General features: G+C 39.0%; 4 protein-coding genes across 10 annotated transcripts in view; 1 reads left to right on the forward strand and 3 right to left on the reverse strand.

The window, feature by feature from the left end:
- The window catches only part of LOC131107424 (serine/threonine-protein kinase DCLK2-like), a 23177-nt gene extending 16474 nt beyond the window's left edge, over positions 1-6703 (reverse strand). For both annotated transcript variants that reach the window (XM_058057437.1, XM_058057436.1), the window contains exons 1-2: positions 5749-6703; positions 1-222 (exon numbers count right to left, since the gene is read on the reverse strand). The exon at positions 1-222 is cut by the window's left edge and continues 176 nt beyond it. In XM_058057437.1, coding sequence (XP_057913420.1) covers positions 1-222; positions 5749-6151 — 625 coding nt within the window. In that variant the 5' untranslated portion in view covers positions 6152-6703. The remainder of the gene's footprint in view (positions 223-5748) is intronic.
- Positions 6704-7640: 937 nt separating this feature from the next.
- LOC131106900 (transmembrane protein 176B-like) lies at positions 7641-14366 on the reverse strand. The gene is made up of 7 exons (XM_058056416.1): positions 14214-14366; positions 12876-13053; positions 12683-12802; positions 12532-12588; positions 10452-10670; positions 9245-9367; positions 7641-9155 (listed from the first exon to the last, which is right to left on the reverse strand). The coding sequence occupies exons 2-7, from the start codon at positions 13050-13052 to the stop codon at positions 9090-9092; spliced, it is 762 nt and encodes a 253-aa protein (XP_057912399.1). The 5' UTR covers position 13053; positions 14214-14366; the 3' UTR covers positions 7641-9089.
- Positions 10010-23800, forward strand: LOC131106901 (CBY1-interacting BAR domain-containing protein 2-like). Its single transcript, XM_058056417.1, has 9 exons — positions 10010-10099; positions 16525-16886; positions 17803-18043; positions 18122-18190; positions 18278-18379; positions 18777-18782; positions 18901-19005; positions 21277-21390; positions 22820-23800. Exons 2-9 carry the CDS (start codon positions 16825-16827, stop codon positions 22913-22915), a joined length of 795 nt encoding a protein of 264 aa, XP_057912400.1. The 5' UTR covers positions 10010-10099; positions 16525-16824; the 3' UTR covers positions 22916-23800.
- The window catches only part of enpp2 (ectonucleotide pyrophosphatase/phosphodiesterase 2), a 28201-nt gene continuing 23452 nt past the window's right edge, over positions 21946-26694 (reverse strand). For all 6 annotated transcript variants that reach the window (XM_058056413.1, XM_058056412.1, XM_058056410.1 and 3 more), the window contains one exon: positions 21946-25697. In XM_058056413.1, the coding sequence (XP_057912396.1) occupies positions 25527-25697 (171 nt within the window). In that variant the 3' untranslated portion in view covers positions 21946-25526. The remainder of the gene's footprint in view (positions 25698-26694) is intronic.

Consider the following 26694-nt stretch of genomic DNA (forward strand, 5'->3'; position numbering starts at 1 on the left):
TGAAGTCCTTGGGATCACGATGATGCTGCTGCTGGTGTTGCTGCTGCTGGTGATGATGATGGTGGTGATGATGATGATGTCGATGCTCGCTCTTGGACGGGACGAGTGATGACAGGGAGCGTGACGTGCCGGTCTTGCTGCCCACGGACCAGTTGGGGTTGATGTTCTTGATGTAGTCCACACATCTGAAGGGCTCGTTGGAGGCGCACACGTAACTCTCGCCTAAGACACAAGATCACCAGACCCTCAAACCGGCGAAGTACGGCACGCAACTGTACATAGTGACCGAAAGACAAAAAAATAACGATATCATAATAATATCATATATAAAATAATAATACCCCTGCCGCGTGTCTGAAGTCAGCTGGGGTAGGCTCCAGCATACCCCCGTGACCCACGTGAGGATAAGCGGTCGAAAATGAATGAATGTTAATATTTAATGGAGTCCCTGTCCAGGGTGTACACTGCCGCTTGTCTGAGGTCAGCTGGGATAGGCTCCAGCATACCCCCGCGACCCACGTGAGGATAAGCGGTCAAAAATGAATGAATGTATGTTAACAATTAATGGGGCCCCTGTCCAGGGTGTACCCTGTCACTTGTCTGAAGTCAGCTGGGATAGGCTCCAGCATACCCCCTTGACCCTCCTGAGGATAAGCGGTAGAAAATGAATGAATGAATGAATGAATGTTAATATTTAATGGGGTCCCTGTCCAGGCTGTACCATGCCGCTCTCTGAAGTAAGCTGGGATAGGCTCCAGCATACCCCACGACCTTTGTGAGAATAAGCGGTAGAAAACGAATGAATGAATGTTAATATTTAATGGGACCCCTGTCCAGGGTGTACCATGCCGCTCTCTGAAGTAAGCTGGGATAGGCTCCAGCATACCCCCGCGACCCTCCTGAGGATAAGCGGTAGAAAATGAATGAATGTTACTATTTAATGGGGCCCTCTCCAGGGTATACCCTGCCACTTGTGTGAAGTCAGCTGGGATAGGCTCCAGCATACCCCTGAGACCCTCCTGAGGATAAGCGGTACAGTAAACCTCGGATATATCGGACTCGGATATATCGGAAATTCGCTCACAACGGACAGATAAAAAAGAACCAATTTTTCTGTAATGCATTTCCAATAAAAATTCATTGCATATATCGGATTTTTTATAACGGATTTCACCTATTTCGGACAAAATCTCCAGTCCCGTTCCAATGCATTTCCATGAAATTTCCCTCGCATATATTGGATGGCCGCATCGTGGCGCTCCGATTCGCCGAATGGTGACAGGCCGCTATACGACGTCATTTGCAGCGTTTGCAGCGTTGCCTGCGCGTCCAGGTACATTGGAAACATAGTCAAGGAAGTGCCTTTTTATAACGGATAAAATCTGATTTATGCCGATATATGTGTAAAACTGACATTTTCCGGTATACGCATATAACGGATTTCGCTTATATCGGACAAAACCAGTGGGAACAATTGAATCCGATATATCCGAGGTTTACTGTAGTAGAAATGCTGCTGCATTGGCCTTCATCCAAAGCAAAGCATTTTGGATTTATCTGCAAGCATTCCATTCGGGGGGGGGGGGGGGGTAAATAGGAAGCAAATGTTTTCTCCCCTTGGAGCAAAGGAGGTTGGCCGTATGGGGGTCTGAATCCCATCCAGCACCGATCAGCCAACGTGCATGTGAATAGCTGCTTAAAGGCGGTGTAATCCCTTAAAGCCATACGCCAGGACAATTCTGTGGAATCCAGTGCATGGCATTTCCTCATGTGTGTGGAGAGGAACTAACACGTCCCTTGTCCCACGTCCCTTGTCCCACGTCCCATGTCCCATGTCCCACGGTACCTGCTTTTATTATTACCTGCTAATTAAATAGCTAGGCCCGCAGAAGGAGGCATGGGATTATACACTGGGAAGTAGGATCTTCCCACTGTATTGTTATATTCTCTGGGAAGAGACCAGCCATACTCGCACCCCCCCCCCCCCGGTCTGTGGGTTACGATCATCATGTGGACAGCAGATGTGATCAAAACCATCCCATAAAAGAGTTTTGATATGCCTTAGCGTCTTCAAAACAAAGCAATGCGGCTAACGACTAACGACTGAATTTCATTTCACATCTCATTAGAAAAGTCACATTTTATATCACTTTATATGGTCATAAATACCAAAAATATCCTGAGGACTAGTGGCATCATTAGGCCTATTTTTGATAGGCCATTGATATTTTTGATTGATTTTTTTTTTTAACAAAAACAATCTGACAAATTTCATATAATAGGGCAAAAACAGGCTAATAAGTAAGACAATAAGCAGGCTAATACTAGCCTACTACTGCTACTAGTAGGCTAGTATTAGCCTAGCCTACTACTAGTAGTAGTAGTAGGCCTACTACTAGTAGCGGTAGTAGGCTAATACTAGCCTACTACTGCTACTAGTAGGCTAGTATTAGCCTAGCCTACTACTACTAGTAGTAGGCCTACTACTACTAGTAATAGGCTAGTATTAGCCTAGCCTGCTTATTGGCTAATTGGCTAATACTAGCCTAGCCTATTAGCCTAGTATTAGCCAACTACTACTAGTAGACAATAAGCAGGCTAATACTAGCCTACTACTACTAGTAGTAGGCTAGTATTAGCCTAGCCTGCTTATTGGCCAATTGGCTAATACGAGCCTAGCCTATTAGCCTAGTATTAGCCTACTACTACTACTACTAGTAGACAATAAGCAGGCTAATACTAGCCTACTACTACTAGTAGTAGGCTAGTATTAGCCTAGCCTGCTTATTGGCCAATTGGCTAATACGAGCCTAGCCTATTAGCCTAGTATTAGCCTACTACTACTACTACTAGTAGACAATAAGCAGGCTAATACTAGCCTACTACTACTACTAGTAGTACTAGTAGTAGGCTAGTATTAGCCTAGCCTACTACTACTAATACTAATACTAGCCTACCACTAGTACTACTACTAGTAGTAGTAGTAGTAGGCTAGTATTAGCCTACTTATTGGCTAATTGGCTAATACTAGCCTACTCCTAGTAGTACTAGTAGTAGGCTAGTATTAGCCTAGCCTACTACTACTACTACTAGTAGTAGTAATAGTAGTAGGCTAGTATTAGCCTACTTATTGGCTACTTATTGGCTAATTGGCTAATACTAGCCTACTCCTAGTAGTACTAGTAGTAGGCTAGTATTAGCCTAGCCTACTACTACTACTACTACTAGTAGTAGTAATAGTAGTAGGCTAGTATTAGCCTACTTATTGGCTACTTATTGGCCTAGCCTACTACTACTAGCTAATTAATTAAAATACTACTATTGGCAAATTGGCTAATAGGCTAGCCTACTACGGTTAGTAGTAGGCTAGTATTAGCCTAGCCTACTACTACAATTAGTAGTAGGCTAGTATTATGCTTATTGTCTTGCTACTAGTAGTAGTAGTAATAATCATAATAATAATAATGATGATAGTAATAATAATAGGCTAATGAATAATATAATAATAATGGTCGCCGAATGAACATTTCTGGACTTAGTTTAGCAAAAGACGCCACAAGAATCTAGATCGTGTGCTGGCCTACATGTGGTCCTCAGGAGGGATCTGCACCAATCAGATGAGTGTGACACATTTTAACGTTTGGGCGAGTGGAGGAAAAAATGGGGCAGCAGCCGAAGGGGGCGGGCATGTTCCGTGTTCGAGGACACCGTGCGAGTACGGCTTTGGTTCATTTTGTCTTCTTAGAGAATAAAAGTTCAACTTCTTAACTTTTAACTTCTACTCAAAATGAAAGTGGAAACACATTAAAGGCTGATCCAACTTTCATCCCTAAAAATTTAAAGTCATTCAAATCAAAGTCTTGATTTTTTTCCTCCATTTAAAAAATTCTTCAACTTTCTTTTTAAATAAACTTTAATTTTATTTCCATTCTATTATGACTTTATTCCCATATTATTACTTTCCAAAAACTACAACTTTATTTATTTTTTGGTTGTTTCCCTCAAATGGCGACTTTTAAAAAAAATACCCGTCTCTTATATTTAATCTCTACGCTGCTAAGATGACATTTTTCCTCATTTTATAACATTTTTCCTCATAAAGTTCCTACCTTTCCCTTAATTAGAAGACTACTTTATCTCTTAATATTTTGACTTTATTGTATAATAAATATTGAATAATTAATAAATAATCTTGAAAATCTTGAATAATTTAAATTAAAATGAAATTAAAATGAAAAATAAATTAAAATAAAATAAATTACATTAAATTATTCTATCTTGGCCCTTGGAATTGTTCTAACCTATCTCCTGCATCTTAATAAATCTTGAATAATTAATAATCTTGAAAATCTTGAATAATTTAAATTTTAATGAAATTAAAATTAAAACAAAAATGAAAAAATAATAAATTACATTACATTAAATTATTGTATCTTGGCCCTTGGAATTATTCTAACCTATCTCCTGCATCTTAAAAAAGCTTGAATAATTAATAATTTCAAAAATATTGAATAATTTAGATTTTAATGAAATTAAAATTAAAACTAAAATTAAAATAAAATAAATTACATTAAATGATTCTATCTTGGCCCTTGGAATTGTTCTAACCTATCTCCTGCATCTTAAGAAATATTGAATAATTAATAAATAATCTTGAAAATCTTGAATAATTTAAATTTTAATGAAATTAAAACCAATATTAAAATAAATTACATTAAATGATTCTATCTTGGCCCTTGGAATTGTTCTAACCTATCTCCTGCATCTTAAAAAATCTTGAATAATTAATAAATAATCTTGAAAATCTTGAATAATTTAAATTTTAATGAAATTAAAACTAATATTAAAATAAATTACATTAAATGATTCTATCTTGGCCCTTGGAATTGTTCTAACCTATCTCCTGCATCTTAAAAAAGCTTGAATAATTAATAAATAATCTCAAAAATATTGAATAATTTAGATTTTAATGAAATTAAAATTAAAACTAAAATAAATAAAAATAAAATAAATTACATTACATTAAATGATTCTATCTTGGCCCTTGGAATTGTTCTAACCTATCTCCTGCATCTTAAAAAATCTTGAATAATTAATAAATAATCTTGAAAATCTTGAATAATTAAAATTTTAATGAAATTAAAACTAATATTAAAATAAATTACATTAAATGATTCTATCTTGGCCCTTGGAATTGTTCTAACCTATCCCCTGCATCTTAATAAATCTTGAATAATTAAATAATCTCGAAAATCTTGAATAATTTAAATTTTAATGAAATTAAAATTAAAATTAAAATTAAAATTAAAATTAAAATTAAAATTAAAATTAAAATTAAAATTAAAATTAAAATTAAAATTAAAATTAAAATTAAAATTAAAATTAAATAAATTACCTTAAATTATTCTATCCTGGCCCTTGGAATTGTTCTAACTTGTCTCCTGCATCTTAAAAAAGCTTGAATAATTAATAAATAATCTCAAAAATCTTGAATAATTTAGATTTTAATGAAATTAAAATTAAAACTAAAATAAATAAAAATAAAATAAATTACATTACATTAAATTATTCTATCTTGGCCCCCCCCTGCCCCCGCCCAAAGACAACTGGGAGAGGATGTTTGTTATATATATATTGAAGTAATATATGTATATATACGTATATATATACTATGTATATATGTACATACTATGTACTATACCATGTTTCCTGATGTTTAAGAACGGCAGCAGTCGGACTCCACCTTACCCTCCACTATCTCGTCCAGGCTGCAGATCTTCCTGCCTCCGTCCAGAGTGTACAGGGTTCGAACCCCCTGCGGCAGGTTGACGTTGTCCGACAAGGAGCGCGTGAGCTCCGCCAGCAGGGCGTCCATGGACCGAAAGCGGTCTGCGGACACGGCGTAGACCAGACCTTTAAAGTACTTGTCCCCGTTGCGGTAGAAGCGAACTTTCCTGGCTCTCTTCTCGGAGGTGAGCGACTGCAGGGTCCGTGTGCGGTAGAAGCTGCAGTGGGCGCTGTGAGCCGGGCTGGCCGTCAGTCCGTGGACCCTGGAGCCGGAGTGAGACCCCGACGAGCCGCTCCTGGGTGTCCGCTGGGGCTTCTCCCGCTCTTCGAAGTGTTCGAATTCGATGCTCCTGCTCAGCGACATGTCGTCTTGTTAGCTTCACGACGTCATGGACACGCGATGGTGGTTACTGAGGGGATGGAGGAGGAACATGTATGAACTTTTACGTGACGGAAGTAGCGGACCGTTACCCGCCTACTTTGCTAGTCTGCGCGGTCTGAGACCAATGTGCTTCAGGGACTCTAGTCAATGGACCGGGGAGGGAAGCCCCAGGGTCCTAACGCCCCCTATACATGCCTCTCTATCCGGAAGTAAACAATGGGCTGTGCTTTGTTAGGTCACGTGTTCGAACTACACTCACATTGCCAGCGATTGCACAGGATATGAATGAATGTAGTAGACATTCAAAACAATAATAATAATAATTAAATAAAAAAACAAATAAGGAACAAGAACCCGGATATAAGTTTCCCACTTTTGTACAGATTTAGTAGAGATACTCAATAGTTTTAGGCCACCATTAAATGTACACAAGTACACACAATCTACACAAGCTCCAAAACCATTCTGTCCAGTGGACAGTCATCAATGATATCATCATCATTATTATATTATTCATTAGCCTATTATTATTACTATCATCATTATTAGTACTACTACTAGTAGTAGTAGTAGGCTAGTATTAGCCTGCTTATTGGCTTGCTTATTAGCCTGCTTTTGCCCTATTATTAAGGGATTAAAGAATAATAATCTAATAATAATAATAATCTAACAATTCTAATAATAATCATCATTATATTATTAATGAGCCTATTATTATTACTATCATCATTATTATTCTTCTGACTATTACTACTACTAGTAGTAGCAGTAGTAGTAGTAGGCTAGTATTAGCCTGCTTATTGGCTAGCTTATTAGCCTGCTTTTGCCCTATTATATGAAATTTGTCAGATATTTTTTGTAAAAAAAAAAGTAAATAAATAAAAAATAATAAAAAAAATCAATACAAAATATAAAATTATTTAGGGATTAAAGAATAATCTAACAATTCTAATAATTATTATTATTATATTATTAATGAGCCTATTATTATTACTATCATCATTATTATTCTTCTGACTATTACTACTACTAGTAGTAGCAGTAGTAGTAGTAGTTGTAGTAGTAGGCTAGTATGTATTAGCCTGCTTATTGTCTAGCTTATTAGCCTGCTTTTGCCCTATTATATGAAATTTGTCAGAGATGTTTTGTAAAAAAAAAAAAGTAAATAAATAAAAAATATTTAAAAAATCAATACAAAAATATAAAATTATTTAGGGATTAAAGATTAAAGAATAATAATCTAATAAAAATAAATAAAAATGCTATGCTATATTTCATAATTTTAGTTGTCAGCACATTCAACACGCCAATGGCAATTGTGAATATTACTATCCATATTTTAATCAACTGAATATTAAACCAAATATAACTTTTAGACTTTATTTGATAAACTCATAAGATTGTGCCAGTGGCTTCATTAGGCCTATTTTAGGGGGGCTTCAGCATATCATTTCATTTTACTGTGTAGAAATTTGACGGTAAAAATGATTTCATTTATTTGGAACAAGGATGTACCATAACAAAATGTGGAAAAAAACTTTCCCAAAGCTATATAGTAAAGCAAAATTACACAATGTCAGAATACACTATAATTTCAGAAACACAATGAAACATACTTATGATATATATGTATTCAAGGTATTTTTTTTGTGAAATACAACTTGTATATTTTGCATTTCCTGTGTTTTTTTTTTTGTTTTTTTTTTGCATTTGCCAGCCAGTTGTGTCGGACGTGTCGGAGGAAATGAGTGCACAGAAAGCCAATTGGAGCACATTTCCTGCAGGCAGACAGGATATCCTGCAGGCAGAACAAGACAAGAGTCCCACTCTCCGGTATAAACAACAATCAGAAAAAGTCTTGAATCTGGCTTCCATGTTTCCTCACAGCTGCTGATAATAAAGTCAAAATCAAAATCTTAAAACCTGTGTAAAAATAGTTCGAATTGACCTTTTGGACATTTCCGGTGTCCTGGCACACTTTCTCTCCTATATTGGACAAACTTTTTTTCTTAAAAATTTGACACATATCTTTATCAGATATACTCACGACTATTTCTTGAAAATTAGCAACTAGAAGAGAAACAAACAGTCAGTCTTTAGTCTTACTGGTCTTACTAGTCTTACTACCCCAACCTTCCATAAGTGGGTCAAAAATGACCCAATCAAGTTGTTTTCTTTAAATATCTTCGTAATGAATTTTTTTTATCATTTTATATTCCAGGTATTCCTCAAAAACCATATTTTTTGATATCATGCCATTCACATTTTTAACTTACCTTTATGTAACACACAATGGATCCTCACATTTTCTATTGTTGTCTTAAATTGGGTTTTTCCTCCCTAGATGACCATATAAAAGTATTAAAAAAATGCAACGTTACTTTGGAAAACAAAGAATTAAAGTTCTTAATACTGGCTAAAATAGCTTGATATTACTTTGCAAATGCGTAGCAGTATAAAATGAAGTATAAAAAGTAGTATAAAAGCAGTATAAAAAGGTGCATTTTACTCCCTAAACTTGCTATGCAGCTGGGTGTCATCTATTAACACTCCAGTAGGTGGCGACAAAGCTTTGTGTTGCTATTTCAAACCTGCTGTTTAATAGTTAGCTTGACTGTGCTAATACTGTATCTTCTCTTATTGAGCCTTAAAAGTGTTTGTATACATTTTATGTGTGTATAAATATGTTTTATATATATGTGTGTGTGTAGAATGTGTAATATATCAGCGGTTTGAGTGGACTACGCATCTTAGTCATTGATTTCAATGTCATATTGGGAGGTGTTCAAAATTGCTAAGGCTAATTGCTAGCACGTACAGTATATCGGATTTTCTATAAATCAGCAAATGTCCGTTGAAAAATGTCAATTTGTGTCATCACTTGTCATTAAGGAATCGATTACAGCAAGAGGAAGGGATTTTATCTGGAGGCTGAAGGGTTATTTTCCTCCAAAAGTGGGGTGAATTTCTCTGGATCATAAAGGCTCTGCAGAGAAGAACATTCATGGTGGCGTCAATACATTTGTGAAAGGACTACCTCGGTCTTACAACAAACAGGAAATGGCAAACTTCTACCTTCTGGTCTCGGTTGCTGCTTCGCCTCAGAGCCTTGATGGCCATCACACAGGAGCTGATGACGAGGCAGAGCTCCAGGACTGACAGCACCGTCAGAACGCCACTGATGGCTCTCAGGACTGTCTAATGAAAGCCACACAATAACAAGTCATGACTAATAACCAGTGATGGGAATGACGGCGTTTAAAATAACTAACGCCGTTGCTTTTTTTCCAGTAACGGGTAATCTAACTAATGACTTTTACTGTCAGCATAACGCCGTTACCATTTTCGACACCCCGCCTAAAAATATATCACCGACTTCATAACGAATCGGACAAGGGAGGGGGTGGGATAACCAAAATAAGCAAAGAGATTGGCTAAGGTTTAGTAAGGATGCGTCTTCAGCCAATCAGAGAACTTGAGTGGGCGGGTGTTTAGAGCACATAAGCAACGTTGATTGGCTCGGGTTTAGTAAGATTGCGTCTTCAGCCAATCAGAGAACTTAAGTGGGCGGGTGTTTAGAGCACATAAGCAATGAGTATTGACTAAGGTTTAGTAAGATTGCGTTTTCAGCCAATCAGAGAACTTGAGTTGGCGGGTTTTTAGAGCATATAAGCAACAAGAATGGACTAAGGTTCTTCAGCCAGAGAACTTGAGTGGGCGGGTGTTCAGAGCACATAAGCAACGTTGATTGGCTAAGATTTAGTAAGATTGCGTTTTCAGCCAATCAGAGAAGTTGAGTGGGCGGGTGTTTCGAGCATGTCCAAAGTGCTATACACCATAGCGAAAGATGGCGAGTGACGATGACTCTAGAGAAGACAACGTTAGCCAAATGGAAGTACAGACACTACTTTAACCTCGTTGATGTCAAAGGTAAAATGTACATTATGTCCCCGAAAAAAACTTTATCCACTTTGTCTTGTGTGAGCAACTCAAACCCACAGAAACACCTGTCGACTGCAATAAATACAAACCTCTGTAATGGTACCATCTTTGCTGTTTAGGGGGGCGATAGTTACTTTTACTGGTAACTAGTTACTTTTGTAGTGGAGTAACTCAGTTAGTAACTCAATTACTTTTTTTGAGAGGTAACTAGTAACTATAACTCATTACTTTTTTTTTTAAGTACTACTTACATGACTAGCAGTTTGCTTGACATTATTTCCAGTGGGGAAATAATTATGGACAGCTGGAAGAAATCCACCTTGACGACAAGGATACTTACAAGGAAGAGGTATTTTCCCTCCAAGCATTTCTGCTTCATGAGCTCCTCACTGGCGCTCATGGTCGGCATTTGGTTCTGCCTTTTCCTCCAGTAATAATCGTCGTCATAGCGCTCGCAAAGGTCCCACACGTGTAACCTTCTTAAGTTGAAGGAGTAGAGTACGATGGCCGCGATGGCAAAGGCAATTCCTGATAAGTTCACGATCACGTTGACAATGATCTAAAAACAAAAAGACAGTAATTGGTTTATTTTGGGAGGCGGGAATCAATCAATCAATCAATCAATCAATGAGTCAGTCATCATTGCAGCTGCCATGACGAGTACTACATGTGGTCCTTTATATAGTACTACATGCGGTCCTTTATATAGTACTACATGTGGTCCTTTATATAGTACTACATGTGGTCCTTTATATAGTACTACATGCGGTGCTTGTTTTTTTTTCATGTTATGACGTTTGAGCTTAACGAAGGCACGGCCAGATTGATTAACTCATTGACTTAACTGATTAACTCATTGAGTTATTGCCAACCATTTCCAGAAAAGACAGATCCATACTGCCAAAGGTTTTGGGAATTTTTGCTGAACTTTCAAGACCCACAAAATATTGAGTTTTCGGACTACATAGACCAGCGGTGGGCAAAATGTTTGACTGGTGGGCCGCATTGATTTAACGAAATTGACGGGGGGGGGGGGGGGGGGGGCAGACTCTATATTTCACACGTAACAGTTCACCTGGAATGATTGTATCTGTAAAAGTGTTATTCAATCTGAAATATGTGCACTTTGAGATCATTTATTTGATGTAAGGTGCGTTATGAATGTATCATAATAATAATAATAATAATAATAATAATAGGCTCCAGCACCCCCGCAAGCCTCTTGAGATAAGCAGTAGGGAATGAATGAATGAATGAATGAATGAATGAATGAATGGATGCCGGAAGGAAGGAAGGAAGGAAGGAAGGAATGCAGGAAGGAAGGAAGGAAGGAATGCATGCAGGAAGGAAGGATGCATGCAGGAAGGAAGGAATGCATGCAGGAAGGAAGGAAGGTATGCAGGAAGGAAGGAAGGAAGGAAGGAAGGAAGGAAGGAAGGAAGGAAGGAAGGAAGGAAGGAAGGAAGGAAGGAAGGAAGGAAGGAAGGTATGCATACAGGAAGGAAGGAATGTAGGAAGGAAGGAATGCATGCAGGAAGGAAGGAAGGATGCATACATGCAGGAAGGAATGCATGCAGGAAGGAAGGAATGCAGGAAGGAAGGATGCATGCAGGAAGGAAGGAAGGAAGGATGCATGCAGGAAGGAAGGAAGGAAGGAAGGAATGCATGCAGGAAGGAAGGAAGGAAGGAAGGTATGCATGCAGGAAGGAAGGAAGGAAGGAAGGTATGCAGGAAGGAAGGAAGGAAGGTATGCATACAGGAAGGAAGGAATGTAGGAAGGAAGGAAGGAAGGAATGCATGCATGCAGGAAGGAAGGAAGGAAGGAAGGAAGGAAGGAAGGTATGCATGCAGGAAGGAAGGAAGGAAGGTATGCATACAGGAAGGAAGGAATGCATGCAGGAAGGAAGGAATGTAGGAAGGAAGGAAGGAATGCATGCAGGAAGGAAGGAAGGATGCATACATGCAGGAAGGAATGCAGGAAGGAAGGAAGGAATGGAGGAATGCATGCAGGAAGGGAGGAATGCATGCAGGAAGGAAGGATGCATGCATGCATGCAGGAAGGATGCATGCAGGAAGGAAGGAAGGATGCATGAAGGAAGGAAGGAAGGAATGCATGCAGGAAGGAAGGAAGGAATGCAGGAAGGATGCATGCATGCAGGAAGGAATGCGTGCATGCAGGAAGGACGGATGCATGCAGGAAGGAAGGAAGGAATGCAGGAAGGAAGGATGCATGCATGCAGGAAGGAATGCGTGCATGCATGCAGGAAAGGAAGGATGCATGCAGGAAGGAATGCAGGAAGGAAGGAATGCAGGAAGGAATGCATGCATGCAGGAAGGAAGCAAGGAATGCATGCAGGAAGGAAGGAGGGAAGGAAGGAAGGTAGGTAGGTAGGTGATTGACGTAACAAATCTATACCCACCAGACATGGACTTGGGTACTTCTCGGACAAAATACAGAAGATGCCAAATATGATGAACTAGAGAAGAGCAAGATGATGTTGTGTTAGAATTTGAAGACATCTTGGGAAGGGGGGGGGGCATGGGGGTTAAAGTGTATCTGGAAAGGCTTACCAGTCCTCCCAGCCACTCAGGAAATACGGTCTCGGTCATTCTCCACCAGACGGTGGGTCCTGAGCAGAGGAGGATGATGCCCAGGCCGATGTGGAGCAGACCCACCATGATATGGAGCGCCTACAGAAGACACGCGTCACTTTGATATTAGCCACACTTTTATTTTTTTGTACTGGTTGCACTTAATTCTCACCCCCAGTGCGGACTGGGACGTCCCCATGGTCTTCCTCAGGTGCTGGGACACGGAGCAGCAAAATGGGCTGTAGCACAGGCCGCAGAAGATTTGGCACAAAGGAGGCCATTGACTTCTGGAGTTGGTGGTCAGCGTCACCACGGGGGTCTCGTTAGCCCGGCTCTCCGTCACGGACATCCTGTTATAGTCAAGTATTCATTTACATATGCAGGCTTTCAAGGGCAAAAGGTCAAAGGATTTTTCTTTTTTTTTACTTCATCATATTTGGCATCTTCTGTATTTTGTCCGAGAAGTACCCAAGTCCATGTCTGGTGGGTTTAGCTTTGTCACGTGAATCACATGACTGTCAATGTCAATCATTGTCAGCGCCATCAAAACTTCCAGTACTGTTGACGCGTGATGAGGTCATTCATAATTCATTCATATTCTACCGCTTATCATCACGAGGGTCATGGGGGCATGCTGGAGACTATCCCAGCTGTCTTGGGGCGAGAGGCGGGGTACACCCTGGACTGGTGGCCAGCCAATCCCAGGGCACATATAGACAAACAACCATTCACACTCACATTCATACCTATGGACAATTTGGAGTGGCTAATTAACCTAGCATGTTTTTTTTTTTTTTTTTACTTCTAAGAGCCAGTGGCGTCATTAGGCCTATTTTAAATAATAAATAATTTGATATTTTTTATTGTTTTTTTTTTTATTTTTATTTTTTTTTACAAAAAAATATCTGACAAATTGTATATTATTGTATTATTGTATATTAGCCCACTTTTTTCTCCCTAAGTGTAACATTTACATATCATTTTCTGGTTTACATGTGTCTAATCTTGTGCCTTTCTTGTTAAGCCCTACCTTTTTAGACGTGCTTTGAAAGAGCCAATAGTAGTTTTAGTTTTGTTGACTTATTTTGACTTTATTCTCCTCATAACTATATGTGATAAAAGAAAAAATTACAGAATAAAGCACATATGGTTAGTGAGGGAGGGGGGGTCATTTAGGTTGAAATAATATGTACTCCCCTCATAAAACGTTCGGATCAATAGTCTGTGTTGACAATGCCTGAATAAATACCATGACGTTACTCAAGATGACCACCAGAGGGCGTCATTACACAATGAAGAGCAAAGCATTTATTTCTGTAAAAAACGTAACTTCAAAACAATAGCAAACATATTTTAACAATCAAATCATGATGGTAACTATCATGTTTTTTTTTTTTTTAATAAGATTCAATAATATCTTGTATGGATTGACGGAGATAAACATGGGAAGTAAACAGCTGTCCCAAATGTGTCCAGGTATGAAGTAACTGGTCCCAGAGGGCATATTTACCTGTCTGGGTGACTTTAAGTAGATTTAAATCCAAGTGAAGTCAGTAGAATTCCCACCCGATGGATTCCTGGATGACTACAGTTGTTATTGTATGACCTGGAAAGACCTTCCCCTTCCCGGAACAGCCTGCCCCCCTTTTTTTTTTTTTAGTGGTGATGTGACACCGCTCATTTGTCTACGATATGATACTGACTGAACGATACAGGCTGGTATCAACGATACCAGATACTTGATAGATCTGGTATTGATTAGTATTAGTATTGATTGTGGTTGTTGTTGTTTTGAATTGTACTTCCATATTGTAAATGTACTTCTAATAACTATGACTTTATTGACATGTTTACTTTGTAGGCTGCACGGCGGACGAGTGGTTAGCGCGTAGACCTCACAGCTATATGGCCCAGGGTTCAATTCCACCCTCGAGTTTTCATGTTCTCCCCGTGCATGCGTGGGTTTTCTCCGGGTACTCCGGTTTCCTCCCACATTCCAAAAACATGCTAGGTTAATTAGCCACTCCAAATTGTCCATAGGTATGAATGTGAGTGTGAATGGTTGTTTGTCTATATGTGCCCTGGGATTGGCCATCTATCCATCATCCATCCACCCATCCATCCATCATTCATCCATCCATCCATCCACCCATCATTCATCCATGCATCCATCCACGTGTCCATCTATCATCCATCCATCCATCTATCATCATCCATCCATCCATCATTCATCCATCCATCCATCCATCCACCCATCATTCATCCATCCACCCATCATTCATCCATGCATCCATCCACGTGTCCATCTATCATCCATCCATCCATCATCATCCATCCATCATTCATCCATCCATCCATCCATCCACCCATCATTCATCCATCCATCCACCCATCATTCATCCATGCATCCATCCACGTGTCCATCTATCATCCATCCATCCATCCATCATCCATCCACCCATCCATCCACCCATCATTCATCCATGCATCCATCTACGCGTCCATCCATCATCCATCCATCCATCCATCATCCATCCATCCATCCACCCATCATTCCACCATCCATCCATCCATCATCCATCCATCCACCCATCCATCATCCATCCACCCATCCATCCATCCATCCATCATTCCACCATCCATCCATCCACCCATCCATCATCCATCCACCCATCATTCATCCATCCATCCATCCATCCATCCATCCATTCATCCATCCATCCATCCACCCATCATTCATCCATCCATCCACCCATCATTCATCCATGCATCCATCCACGTGTCCATCTATCATCCATCCATCCATCATCCATCCACCCACCCATCATTCATCCATCCATCCACCCATCATTCATCCATGCATCCATCTACGCGTCCATCCATCATCCATCCATCCATCATCCATCCATCCATCCACCCATCATTCCACCATCCATCCATCCATCCATCCATCCATCCATCATCCATCCATCCACCCATCCATCATCCATCCACCCATCATTCATCCATCCATCCATCCATCCATCATTCATCCATCCATCCATCCATCCATCCACCCACCAATATTTTTTTTTATCAATAAAAAATACCAAATTATTTAGGGGGCCTTAAGAACATTTGGGGGGGGGGGCTGAAGCCCCCATAAAATAGGCCTAATGACACCACTGGCCCTTAGAAGTAAAAAAAAAACATGCTAGTTTAATTAGACACTCCAAATTGTCCATAGGTATGAATGTGAGTGTGAATGGTTGTTTGTCTATATGTGCCCTGTGATTGGCTGGCCACCAGTCCAGGGTGTACCCCGCCTCTCGCCCCAAGACAGCTGGGATAGGCTCCAGCACCCGCGCGACCCTTGTGAGGATAAGCGGTAGAAAATGAATGATTATTAGTACTACTACTAGCAGTAGTAGTAGGCTAGTATTAGCCTGCTTTTGCCCTATTATATACAATTTGTCAGAAATATTTTTTTTGTAAAAAAAAAAACAAAGAAAATGATTGTAAAAGTACCAGATGGAGGGGTAGGATTTAATAAGCTTTGCTTCTTCCTACTCCTTTTGGACATGTGGAACTGGGAACTGATTATGGGATGCACTCAATTGGAATCTGATGCATGTTCAAATGAAATTAAACCATTAGCATTACCATTAGCATTAGCATAGAGTTTGGTAGCAGAGCGACTGAAAGCTTTAGATGGGGGCTTGGTCTCGGGGCCACGGAGAACATGGCCTCTAAGGAACAAGAAAACCCAACAGCAGGGTGACAACAGGGAGGTAACAAAACGGAGAAAGGAGGAAGTGAAAGCCAATGTGTGCACACTTTAGGAAAAAGAAGAAGAAGAAGAAGAAGAAGAGGAACAGACCAAAGATAAAGGTTTGAAAACGTTCAGTCATTTGAGGTAATGTTTGTCTGGAACCAAAACATCATCAATTGTCAAAGTTTTCATTCTTAAACTACTTCTTATTTTAGTACTTCTTATTTTAGTACTTCTTATAATTGACTTATTTCACCAGCCTGACTCAATAAAAGCATCTTGGTTGTAATTACAATCTGCTGCCACCTTCTGGTCAAAAGCAGGTTGTGCTTTCTGTGACGTCATAACAAGGCTCCTGTGTTACCTGGTGATGATGATGCAAACATCAGAGCAGTTGGAGTTGGTGCCAAAAATGAACACTTTCTTTCCCAGGTAGGGTTTATTATTCATTAGTATGAGATGTGTGAAGGGGTGGTGGCACGGTGGTCAAGTGGTTAGCGCACAGAACTCACAGCTAGGAGACATGGGTTCAATTCCACAGATTTACAAAATAATCTACTTTATTTACGAACGAGTGGGCTAGAAAATCGGGAAGATCTGGGTTCAAATCTCCGCCTCGGGCATCTCTGTGTGGAGTTTGCATGTTCTCCCCGTGCATGCGTGGGTTTTCTCCGGGTACTCCGGTTTCCTCCCACATTCCAAAAACATGCTAGGTTAATTAGCCACTCCAAATTGTCCATAGGTATGAATGTGAGTGTGAATGGTTGTTTGTCTATATGTGCCCTGTGATTGGCTGGCCACCAGTCCAGGGTGGACCCCGCCTCTCGCCCCAAGACAGCTGGGATAGGCTCCAGCACCCCCGCGATCCTTTTGAGGATAAGGTAGAAAATGAATTAATGATTATTAGTAGTACTACTAGTAGTAGTAGTAGGCTAGTATTACCCTGCTTTTGCCCTATTATATACAATTTGTAAAAAAAAAAATCTATAAAAAATATCAAATTATTTAGGGGGGCTTAAGAACATTTTAAAATAGGCAATTTTAAAAACATGCTAGGTTAATTAGCCACTCCAAATTGTCCATAGGTATGAATGTGAGTGTGAATGGTTGTTTGTCTATATGTGCCCTGTGATTGGCTGGCCACTAGTCCAGAGTGTACCCCGCCTGGGATAGGCTCCAGCACCCCCGTGAGGGAAAAACGGTAGAAAATGAATGAACGAGTGAAGTTGTGTAAATATAATAACCATTTTTTTATGATTGCATGTAAATTTTCATAGACAAATTTTCGAAATTGAAAAAGTCACGGTACGATAGGCCTTGCTAATAATATTGAATATGTTCCTGGTAGTTTCAGAAGCGTGGAGGTGAGGAACCTGGATCATATCGTGAAGGATGCGGAGGTCCACATGGGCGACCTCTGCCGCCTGCTGGCGTCTTACGCCAAAGCGACCGCCAAGCTCCGAGACAAGGCGGACAATCTGGTTGCTCGGCTCTTTGACTTTTCAAACACTGAAACCGCTGAGATCCAGGAGGGACTGAAAACCCTTGCGGACGACCTCGCCGTGGTGCAGGACTACCGGCAGGCGGAGGTCGGTTTCTGTCCATATGGACGTACTCGTGGGGTCATTGTGGTGAATCGGTGGTAAAGCACTGGTTTTGTGTTGCAGATCGAGAGACTAGAGACTAAAGTTGTTGCTCCATTAAATGCATACGGCGCCATCATTAAAAGTATAAAGGTTAGTTTTCATGTACAAAATACACAATTTTTCCGATCTATTATTCTATCGTATTGTAAGATCTTACAGATGATTCCGTGGTCGCAGGCCAACATGAAAAGGTGGAACGCCGATCTCAACAGGGAGCTGAAGGAATTACAGAAACTGGAAAATATCCGACTGAGGAACCCGGCAGACAGACACACCATTGTATCCATCATGAACCGGGTTATGTCAACACTTCACAGTACTGGATATGTACTACAAGTATTTCTAGTGTTATGATACAACGTACATCTCCAGCGATTGCGTTGGTATTGGATTGTATCTGGATATTTGGACCAGACGTTCAATCCCGGTCCACAAATGGAGCGCCAATAGGGTTTAGGTTGGGGTAGTAGTGTCACCCACAATAGTGGGTGTCATGCTCCCCAAGATGGGTGGATGGCCCCAGCAGATATCAGGAACATCTGATATCTGGGTCCGGAAGATCACAACAGCTAGCATCCGACACAGAACCCTACAGTTCAGGCCTCTGGTAGAGGACCCCAGCTTGATACTGGATCTATTTGATCTTTTCTACGTTTTCCTTGACAAAGTATTCCAGTCTCAGGTAGGATGATGTTTGTGTTGTGAAAGTGCATCGTACATATCATACGTATTGTACATATCGTACGTATTGTATGTACTGTACGTATTGTATGTACTGAATGTACTGAATGAATGAACAGGCTGAAGTGAATGCCAGGAAAGCTTCCAGCAATGCTCAGCACACCATGAGGAACATGGAGGAAAGCATCCTGGACTTCCAAGAGCAGAAACTACACGATGTCAAAGTCAGTATCGACATACTCGCGTAACATGACCTTGGTTTTCATCTTTGGACCAAAGTATTCATTTGAAAAATAAAACTACATTCAGAATAACAGTATTCCAAGATAAGTCGTCCGAATAATAGTATTCCAAGATCATAGTCATCTGAATAATAGGATTTCAAGATCATAGTCATCTGAATAATAGTATTCCAAGATCATAGTCATCTGAATAATAGGATTTCAAGATCATAGTCATCTGAACAACAGTATTCTGAGATAATAGTCATCCGAATAATAGGATTCCAAGATCAGAGTCATCCGAACAACAGTATTCCGAGATAAGAGTCATCCGAATAATAGTATTCCAAGATCATAGTCATCCGAATAATAGTATTCCAAGATCATAGTCATCCGAATAATAGTATTCCAAGATCATAGTCATCCGAATAATAGGATTCCAAGATCATAGTCATCCGAATAATAGGATTCCAAGATCAGAGTCATCCGAACAACAGTATTCCGAGATATGAGTCATCCGAATAATAGTATTCCAAGATCAGAGTCATCCGAACAACAGTATTCCGAGATATGAGTCATCCGAATAATAGTATTCCAAGATCATAGTCATCCGAATAATAGGATTCCAAGATCATAGTCATCCGAATAATAGGATTCCAAGATCATAGTCATCCAAATAACAGTATTCCGAGATAATAGTCACCCGAATAACAGTATTCCGAGATAATAGTCATCTGAATAACAGTATTCCGAGATGACAGTCATCCGAATAACAGTATTCTGAGATAACAGTTGTCCGAATAACAGTATTCTGAGATAATAGTCATCCGAATAACAGTATTCCGAGATAATAGTCATCCGAATAACAGTATTCCGAGATAATAGTCACCCGAATAACAGTATTCCCAGATACTAGTCATCCGAATAACAGTATTCCGAGATAATAGTCACCCGAATAACAGTATTCCGAGATACTAATCATCCGAATAACAGTATTCCGTGATAATAGTCATCCGAATAACAGTATTCCGAGATAATAATCATCCGAATAACAGTATTCCGAGATAATAGTCATCTGAATAAAAGTATTCCGAGATAATAATCATCCGAATAACAGTATTCCGAGATAACAGTCATCCGAATAACAGTATTCTGAGATAACAGTCATCCGAATAACAGTATTCTGAGATAACAGTTGTCCGAATAATAGTATTCCGAGATAACAGTCATCCGAATAACAGTATTCTGAGATAATAGTCATCCGAATAACAGTATTCCGAGATAATAGTCACCCGAATAACAGTATTCCGAGATACTAATCATCCGAATAACAGTATTCCGTGATAATAGTCATCCGAATAACAGTATTCCGTGATAATAGTCATCCGAATAACAGTATTCCGAGATAATAATCATCCGAATAACAGTATTCCGAGATAATAGTCATCTGAATAAAAGTATTCCGAGATAATAATCATCCGAATAACAGTATTCCGAGATAACAGTCATCCGAATAACAGTATTCTGAGATAACAGTTGTCCGAATAATAGTATTCTGAGATAACAGTTGTCCGAATAATAGTATTCCGAGATAACAGTCATCCGAATAACAGTATTCTGAGATAATAGTCACCCGAATAACAGTATTCCGAGATACTAATCATCCGAATAACAGTATTCCGTGATAATAGTCATCCGAATAACAGTATTCCGAGATAATAATCATCCGAATAACAGTATTCCGAGATAATAGTCATCTGAATAACAGTATTCTGAGATAACAGTCATCCGAATAACAGTATTCCGAGATAACAGTCGTCCGAATAACAGTATTCCAAGATAATAGTCATCTGAATAACAGTATTCCGTGATAATAGTCATCCGAATAACAGTATTCCGAGATAAGTCATCTGAATAACAGTATTCCAAGATGACAGTCATCCGAATAACAGTATTCTGAGATAACAGTCATCTGAATAACAGTATTCCAAGATAATAGTCATCTGAATAACAGTATTCCGAGATAATAGTCATCTGAATAACAGTATTCCGAGATAACAGTCGTCCGAATAACAGTATTCCAAGATAATAGTCATCCGAATAACAGTATTCCGAGATAACAGTCGTCCGAATAACAGTATTCCGAGATAATAGTCATCTGAATAAGAGTATTCCGAGATAATAGTCATCCGAATAACAGTATTCCGAGATAATAGTCATCCGAATAAGAGTATTCCGAGATAATAGTCATCCCTTATGCTTTGTTGTTAACAGAAGATTTTCCTGGAATTCATCAGAGTGGAGATGCTTTTCCATGCCAAAGCCTTGGAAGTTTATTCACGTACTCATCACAGCTTGGAAGCAATGAATCCTGGAACTCATCAGCAGGTATTGACCCCCCCCACCCCACCCCCCCACACAATACCATATAATATCCATTAATATTATCCACTAATATCCATTAGTCATTCATGATCATGTACATAGCATATGGTACATACCATATGGTACATGCCATATGGTACATACCATATGGTACATGCCATATGGTACATACCATATGGTACATGCCATATGGTATGTACATATGGTATGTACATACCATATGTACATACCATATGGTATGTACATATGGTATGTACCATATGGTATGTACCATATGGTACGTACCATATGGTACATACCATATGGTACGTGCCATATGGTACGTACCATATGGTACATACCATATGGTACGTACCATATGGTACATACCATATGGTACATACCATATGGTACGTACCATATGGTACATACCATATGTACATACCATATGTACATACCGTATGTACATACCATATGGTACATACCATATGGTATGTACCATATGGTATGTACCATATGGTACATACCATATGGTACATACCATATGTACTTACCATATGTACTTACCATACTTGAAGAGGCCACAAAGTCAGTCGGGAGGAGGTCTGGCTGGTCCTAAAAGAGGAGGTTAGCCCTGAGGGAGGAGGTCTGGCTGCTCTTGAGGGAGGAGGTCTAGCTGGTCCAGAGGAGTAGGCTGGTCCTGAGAGAGGAGGTTAGTCCTAAGGGAGGAGGTCTAGCTGGTCCAGAGGGAGGAGATCTAGCTGGTCCAGAGGAGGAGGCTGGTCCTGAGAGAGGAGGTCTGGCTGGTCCAGAAGAGGAGGCAGGTCCTGAGGGAGGAGGTCTGGCTGGTCCTCAGGGAGGAGGTCTGGCTGGTCCAGAAGAGGAGGCTGGTCCTGAGGGAGGAGGTCTGGCTGGTCCTGAGGGAGGGGGTCTGGCTGGTCCAGAGGGAGGAGGTCTGGCTGGTCCAGAGGGAGGAGGTCTAGCTGGTCCAGAGGAGGAGGCTGGTCCTGAGAGAGGAGGTCTGGCTGGTCCAGAGGAGGAGGCTGGTCCTGAGGGAGGAGGTCTGGCTGGTCCAGAAGAGGAGGCAGGTCCTGAGGGAGGAGGTCTGGCTGGTCCTGAGAGAGGAGGTCTGGCTGGTCCAGAAGAGGGGGCTGGTCCTAAGGGAGGAGGTCTGGCTGGTCTTTTTTTTTTTTTTTTTCGTTGATCATATTGAAACGCCGGAGATCCGGAATACTTGAATGCCTGTTTCCTTGAATCCAGCATGGCCGCCAGCTACGCCACTAAAGTTTTTGGACCAGTTTTAGGACCTACAGATCTACGGTTACCTGTTGGTCCCGGATCCCAGACATTGCTTGAAATATGGAGTACAGATCCACATCATTAAAAGTCCCCTTTGAACTTTTTGATATTTGATTTTAATAACCAAATTATTCTTTTTTTTTTGTCTCCACAGCTTTTTAACGAAAGGTCATTGAACACATCTCCTGGTCATGCCTCCTCTCCTGTGGCGTTCCCAACAGGCCAGAGCATCAGACGTCATTACCAGTAGAAGAAATATTCCCATCATGTTTTCACTGCTGCTACTGTGTCGCTAATAAATTCATAAATAGCATCACTATTTAGTACACTAAAGTAATTACCCAATTCCCTGTTGATTACTATGACAAATGTTATGTATTGTTGGCATTTGGAAGAATAACATTCGCTACAAATGTGCTAAAATACAAGGTCTGGGTACACATAGTACATTAAGTATAATACTTTGCAGCCTTGTCGCTATAGTGGAATACTGTTTAGCGTATGATATGTAAACAACACATGGCTCTGTTCTGTGGCAATTCTCACGTAGTGGTCCTTCTTGCTAAAGGGGCTAAGCGCAGGGATTTTAACCCTGGTTGCAAATACTTTGACTTATTGACGTCCACATATTCCTGTTTGGAACAAAAGATTATTATTTCTTAAAAAAGGGATCAGCAAAAATATAAAAATATAAAAATAAAACAGTGGATTGCATCATAAGCTAAAAAAATGTGGATCGCAACATTTTTACCAGTCATTGTCCAAGTCAAGTCAAACAACCATTCACACTCACATTCATAACTATGGATAATTTGGAGTGGCTAATGTTTTTGTTTTTTTTTTAAACTTAAAACTTTTTTTAGGCCTATTTTAGTGGGGTTGTTTTTAAGCCCCCGAAATAATTTGATATTTTTTATTGATTTTTTATTGATTTTTTTTTATTTTTTATTGATTTTTTTTTTATTGATTTATTTTGTAAAAAAAAAAAAATCTGACATATTTTATATAATAGGGCAAAATGCATAATTAGGTAGAAAAAAATATATACATAAGTCGCACTGGAGTATAAGTCGCATTTTTTGTGGATAATTTATTTTTACTATTTTATTATATTTTTTTTTACTATTTTTTACTATTTTTACTACTACCATATTTTCCAGGCTATAAGTCGCACTTTTTTTCCTAGGTTGGCTGTTCCTGCCACTTATACTCCAGAGCGACTTATAAATGAAAAAAGTGTTTATGTTCCATAAACACTGGACACCTTTTGTGTTCATGTTTATTTTTTTGTGTAGCTAAATAAGCATTGTGTTAGCATATCTTTGCACATCCTAGCATATCTATATTCTTTTATTATTGTTAGGACTTGATGACGTAATGTCTGTTTTGGTCAAGTACCGTATTTTCTGGACTATAAGTCGCTCTGGAGTATAAGTATATATAAGTCGCACAAGGCCAAAAATGCATCTGCATCTGCAATGTCTGTTTTGGTCAAGTAGATAAAATAAATTACCTGCAAAAAATGCGACTTATACTCCAGTGCGACTTATGTATGTTTTTTTCTACCTAATGATGCATTTTTGGCCTTGTGCGACTTATACTCCGGAGTGACTTATAGTCCAGAAAATACGGTAAATAAACCCGCAAAAAATGCGACTTATACTCCAGTGCGACTTATGTTTTTTTTTCTACCTAAGTATGCATTTCTGGCCTTGTGCGACTTATACTCCGGAGCGACTTATAGTCCAGAAAATACGGTAAATAAACTTGAAAAAAATGTAACTTATACTCCAGTGCGACTTATGTATGTTTTTTTCTACCTAAGTATGCTTTTTTGGCCTTGTGCGCCTTATACTCCGGAGCGACTCATAGTCTAGAAAATACAGTAAATAAACCCGCAAAAAATGCGACTTATACTCCAATGCCACTTATGTATGTTTTTTTCTACCTAATGATGCATTTTTGGTCTTGTGCGACTTACTCTGGTGCGATTTATAGTCCAGAAAATATGGTAAATAAACCCGCAAAAAATGCAACTTATGTATGTTTTTTTCTACCTAATGATGTATTTTTTACCTTTTGGTTTCATTTCCTCCTTGTATTGAAATTCATGTATCAACGTTGAGCTCAGACTAATAAACTGACTCTTACTTTCATTCTATGTTTTAGCGTATTTCCACAGCATTTCAGTCCAGCTTCAGCTTCCGAACGACTCCTGTGTTCGTTCTAAATTTTGATATGATTTGATATGTATCAACATCCATCTCCTTTGAGAGCAGAATGTTGAAGCTACACAAATGTCATCTTGTTCTCGACTGCCCTGACATAATTAATTAATTCTAGTCCAGAAAATACGGTACTTGACCAAAACAGACATGACGCCATCTTGGAAGGCAAGTTGTAACAATAATAAAAGAATAGAGAACAGGCTGAATAGGTGTAAGATATGCTAACACAATGCTTATTCAGCTACACAAAAAATAAACATGAACACAAAAGGTGTCCAGTCTCCACAAACAGGGTGACGGGCGTATGCCTGAGGTACACCCTGGACTCGTCACCGGCCAATCGCGGGCCACAAACAACCATTCCCGCTTTCCATTGATTCCTACGGACGGTTAACCTAGCATGATATTTTCAGACGCTAAGTATCATCATGTGATTCACGATGAATATGAATTGCAAACAAGGACATTTGCAAATGATCCCTAACTTTGAGGCGTTCGTATCAAGATGTAGAAAAGGGATTCAAATGAATCATTTGAAAGCACAAAGTGGGTACCACATCCACGCCTTTCCGACCACAGCTGAGAAGATCTCACATTAGATGTCACACATTAGATGTCACATTAGACGTCACATTAGATCTCACTCTCATATGTGTGCATAAATGTTTTAAGTGCGAGAACGTCGGCATATCTCAGAGTGGTTCTACGGTACAAGTCCAGACCTGTCAGAATTTCGACATCTCTGACCCGAGCCGTGTGCATCTTCATCAGGTCCTCCACCCAGGTGGATTCCGCATCTGATTTCTGGACAGATTGAGTGACGAATATGAGTGACATTTTTCCAGAGTTGGAGTGTGTGTTGTTGCAGTGGTGCCATTAGGCCTTTTTAGGGGGCCTTCAGCCCCCCTAAAATGTTATATTTAAATTTGATATTTTTTTATTGATAAAAAAATTGGAGTTTTTTTTTTTTTACAAAAAAGAATCATTATGATAGTAATAATAATTAGCTAATTAATAATAATATTATTATTAGGACATTTTGCTCTGAAGCCCCCCTAAAATGTTATATTTAAATTTGATATTTTTTTATTGATAAAAAAATTGTAGTTTTTTTTTTTTTTTTACAAAAAAAGAATCATTATGATAGTAATAATAATGAGCTAATTAATAATATGATTATTATTAGAACATTTTGCTCTGAAGCCCCCCTAAAATGTTCTTTAATCCCCCTAAATAATTTGATATTTTTTATTGTGTTTTTAAAAAAATGTATAGATTTTTTTTACAAAAAAAGAATCATTATGATAGTAATAATAATTAGCTAATTAATAATAATATTATTATTAGGACATTTTGCTCTGAAGCCCCCCTAAAATGTTATATTTAAATTTGATATTTTTTTATTGATAAAAAAATTGTAGTTTTTTTTTTTTACAAAAAAAGAATCATTATGATAGTAATAATAATGAGCTAATTAATAATATGATTATTATTAGAACATTTTGCTCTGAAGCCCCCCTAAAATGTTCTTTAATCCCCCTAAATAATTTGATATTTTTTATTGTGTTTTCAAAAAAATGTATAGATTTTTTTTACAAAAAAAATCTGACAAATTTCATATAATTATGAAAAAGCAGGCTAATACTAGCTAGTAGTAGTAGTAGTAGTAATAATAATAATAATTAGAAGAAGAATAATGATGATAGTAATAATAATAGGCTAATTAATAATATAATAATGATTATTATAATTATTAGATTATTATTCTTTAATCCACCCTAAATAATTTTATATTTCTATT

This window comes from Doryrhamphus excisus, chromosome 19 (genome assembly GCF_030265055.1).
Source record: "Doryrhamphus excisus isolate RoL2022-K1 chromosome 19, RoL_Dexc_1.0, whole genome shotgun sequence".
Taxonomy (NCBI): domain Eukaryota; kingdom Metazoa; phylum Chordata; class Actinopteri; order Syngnathiformes; family Syngnathidae; genus Doryrhamphus; species Doryrhamphus excisus.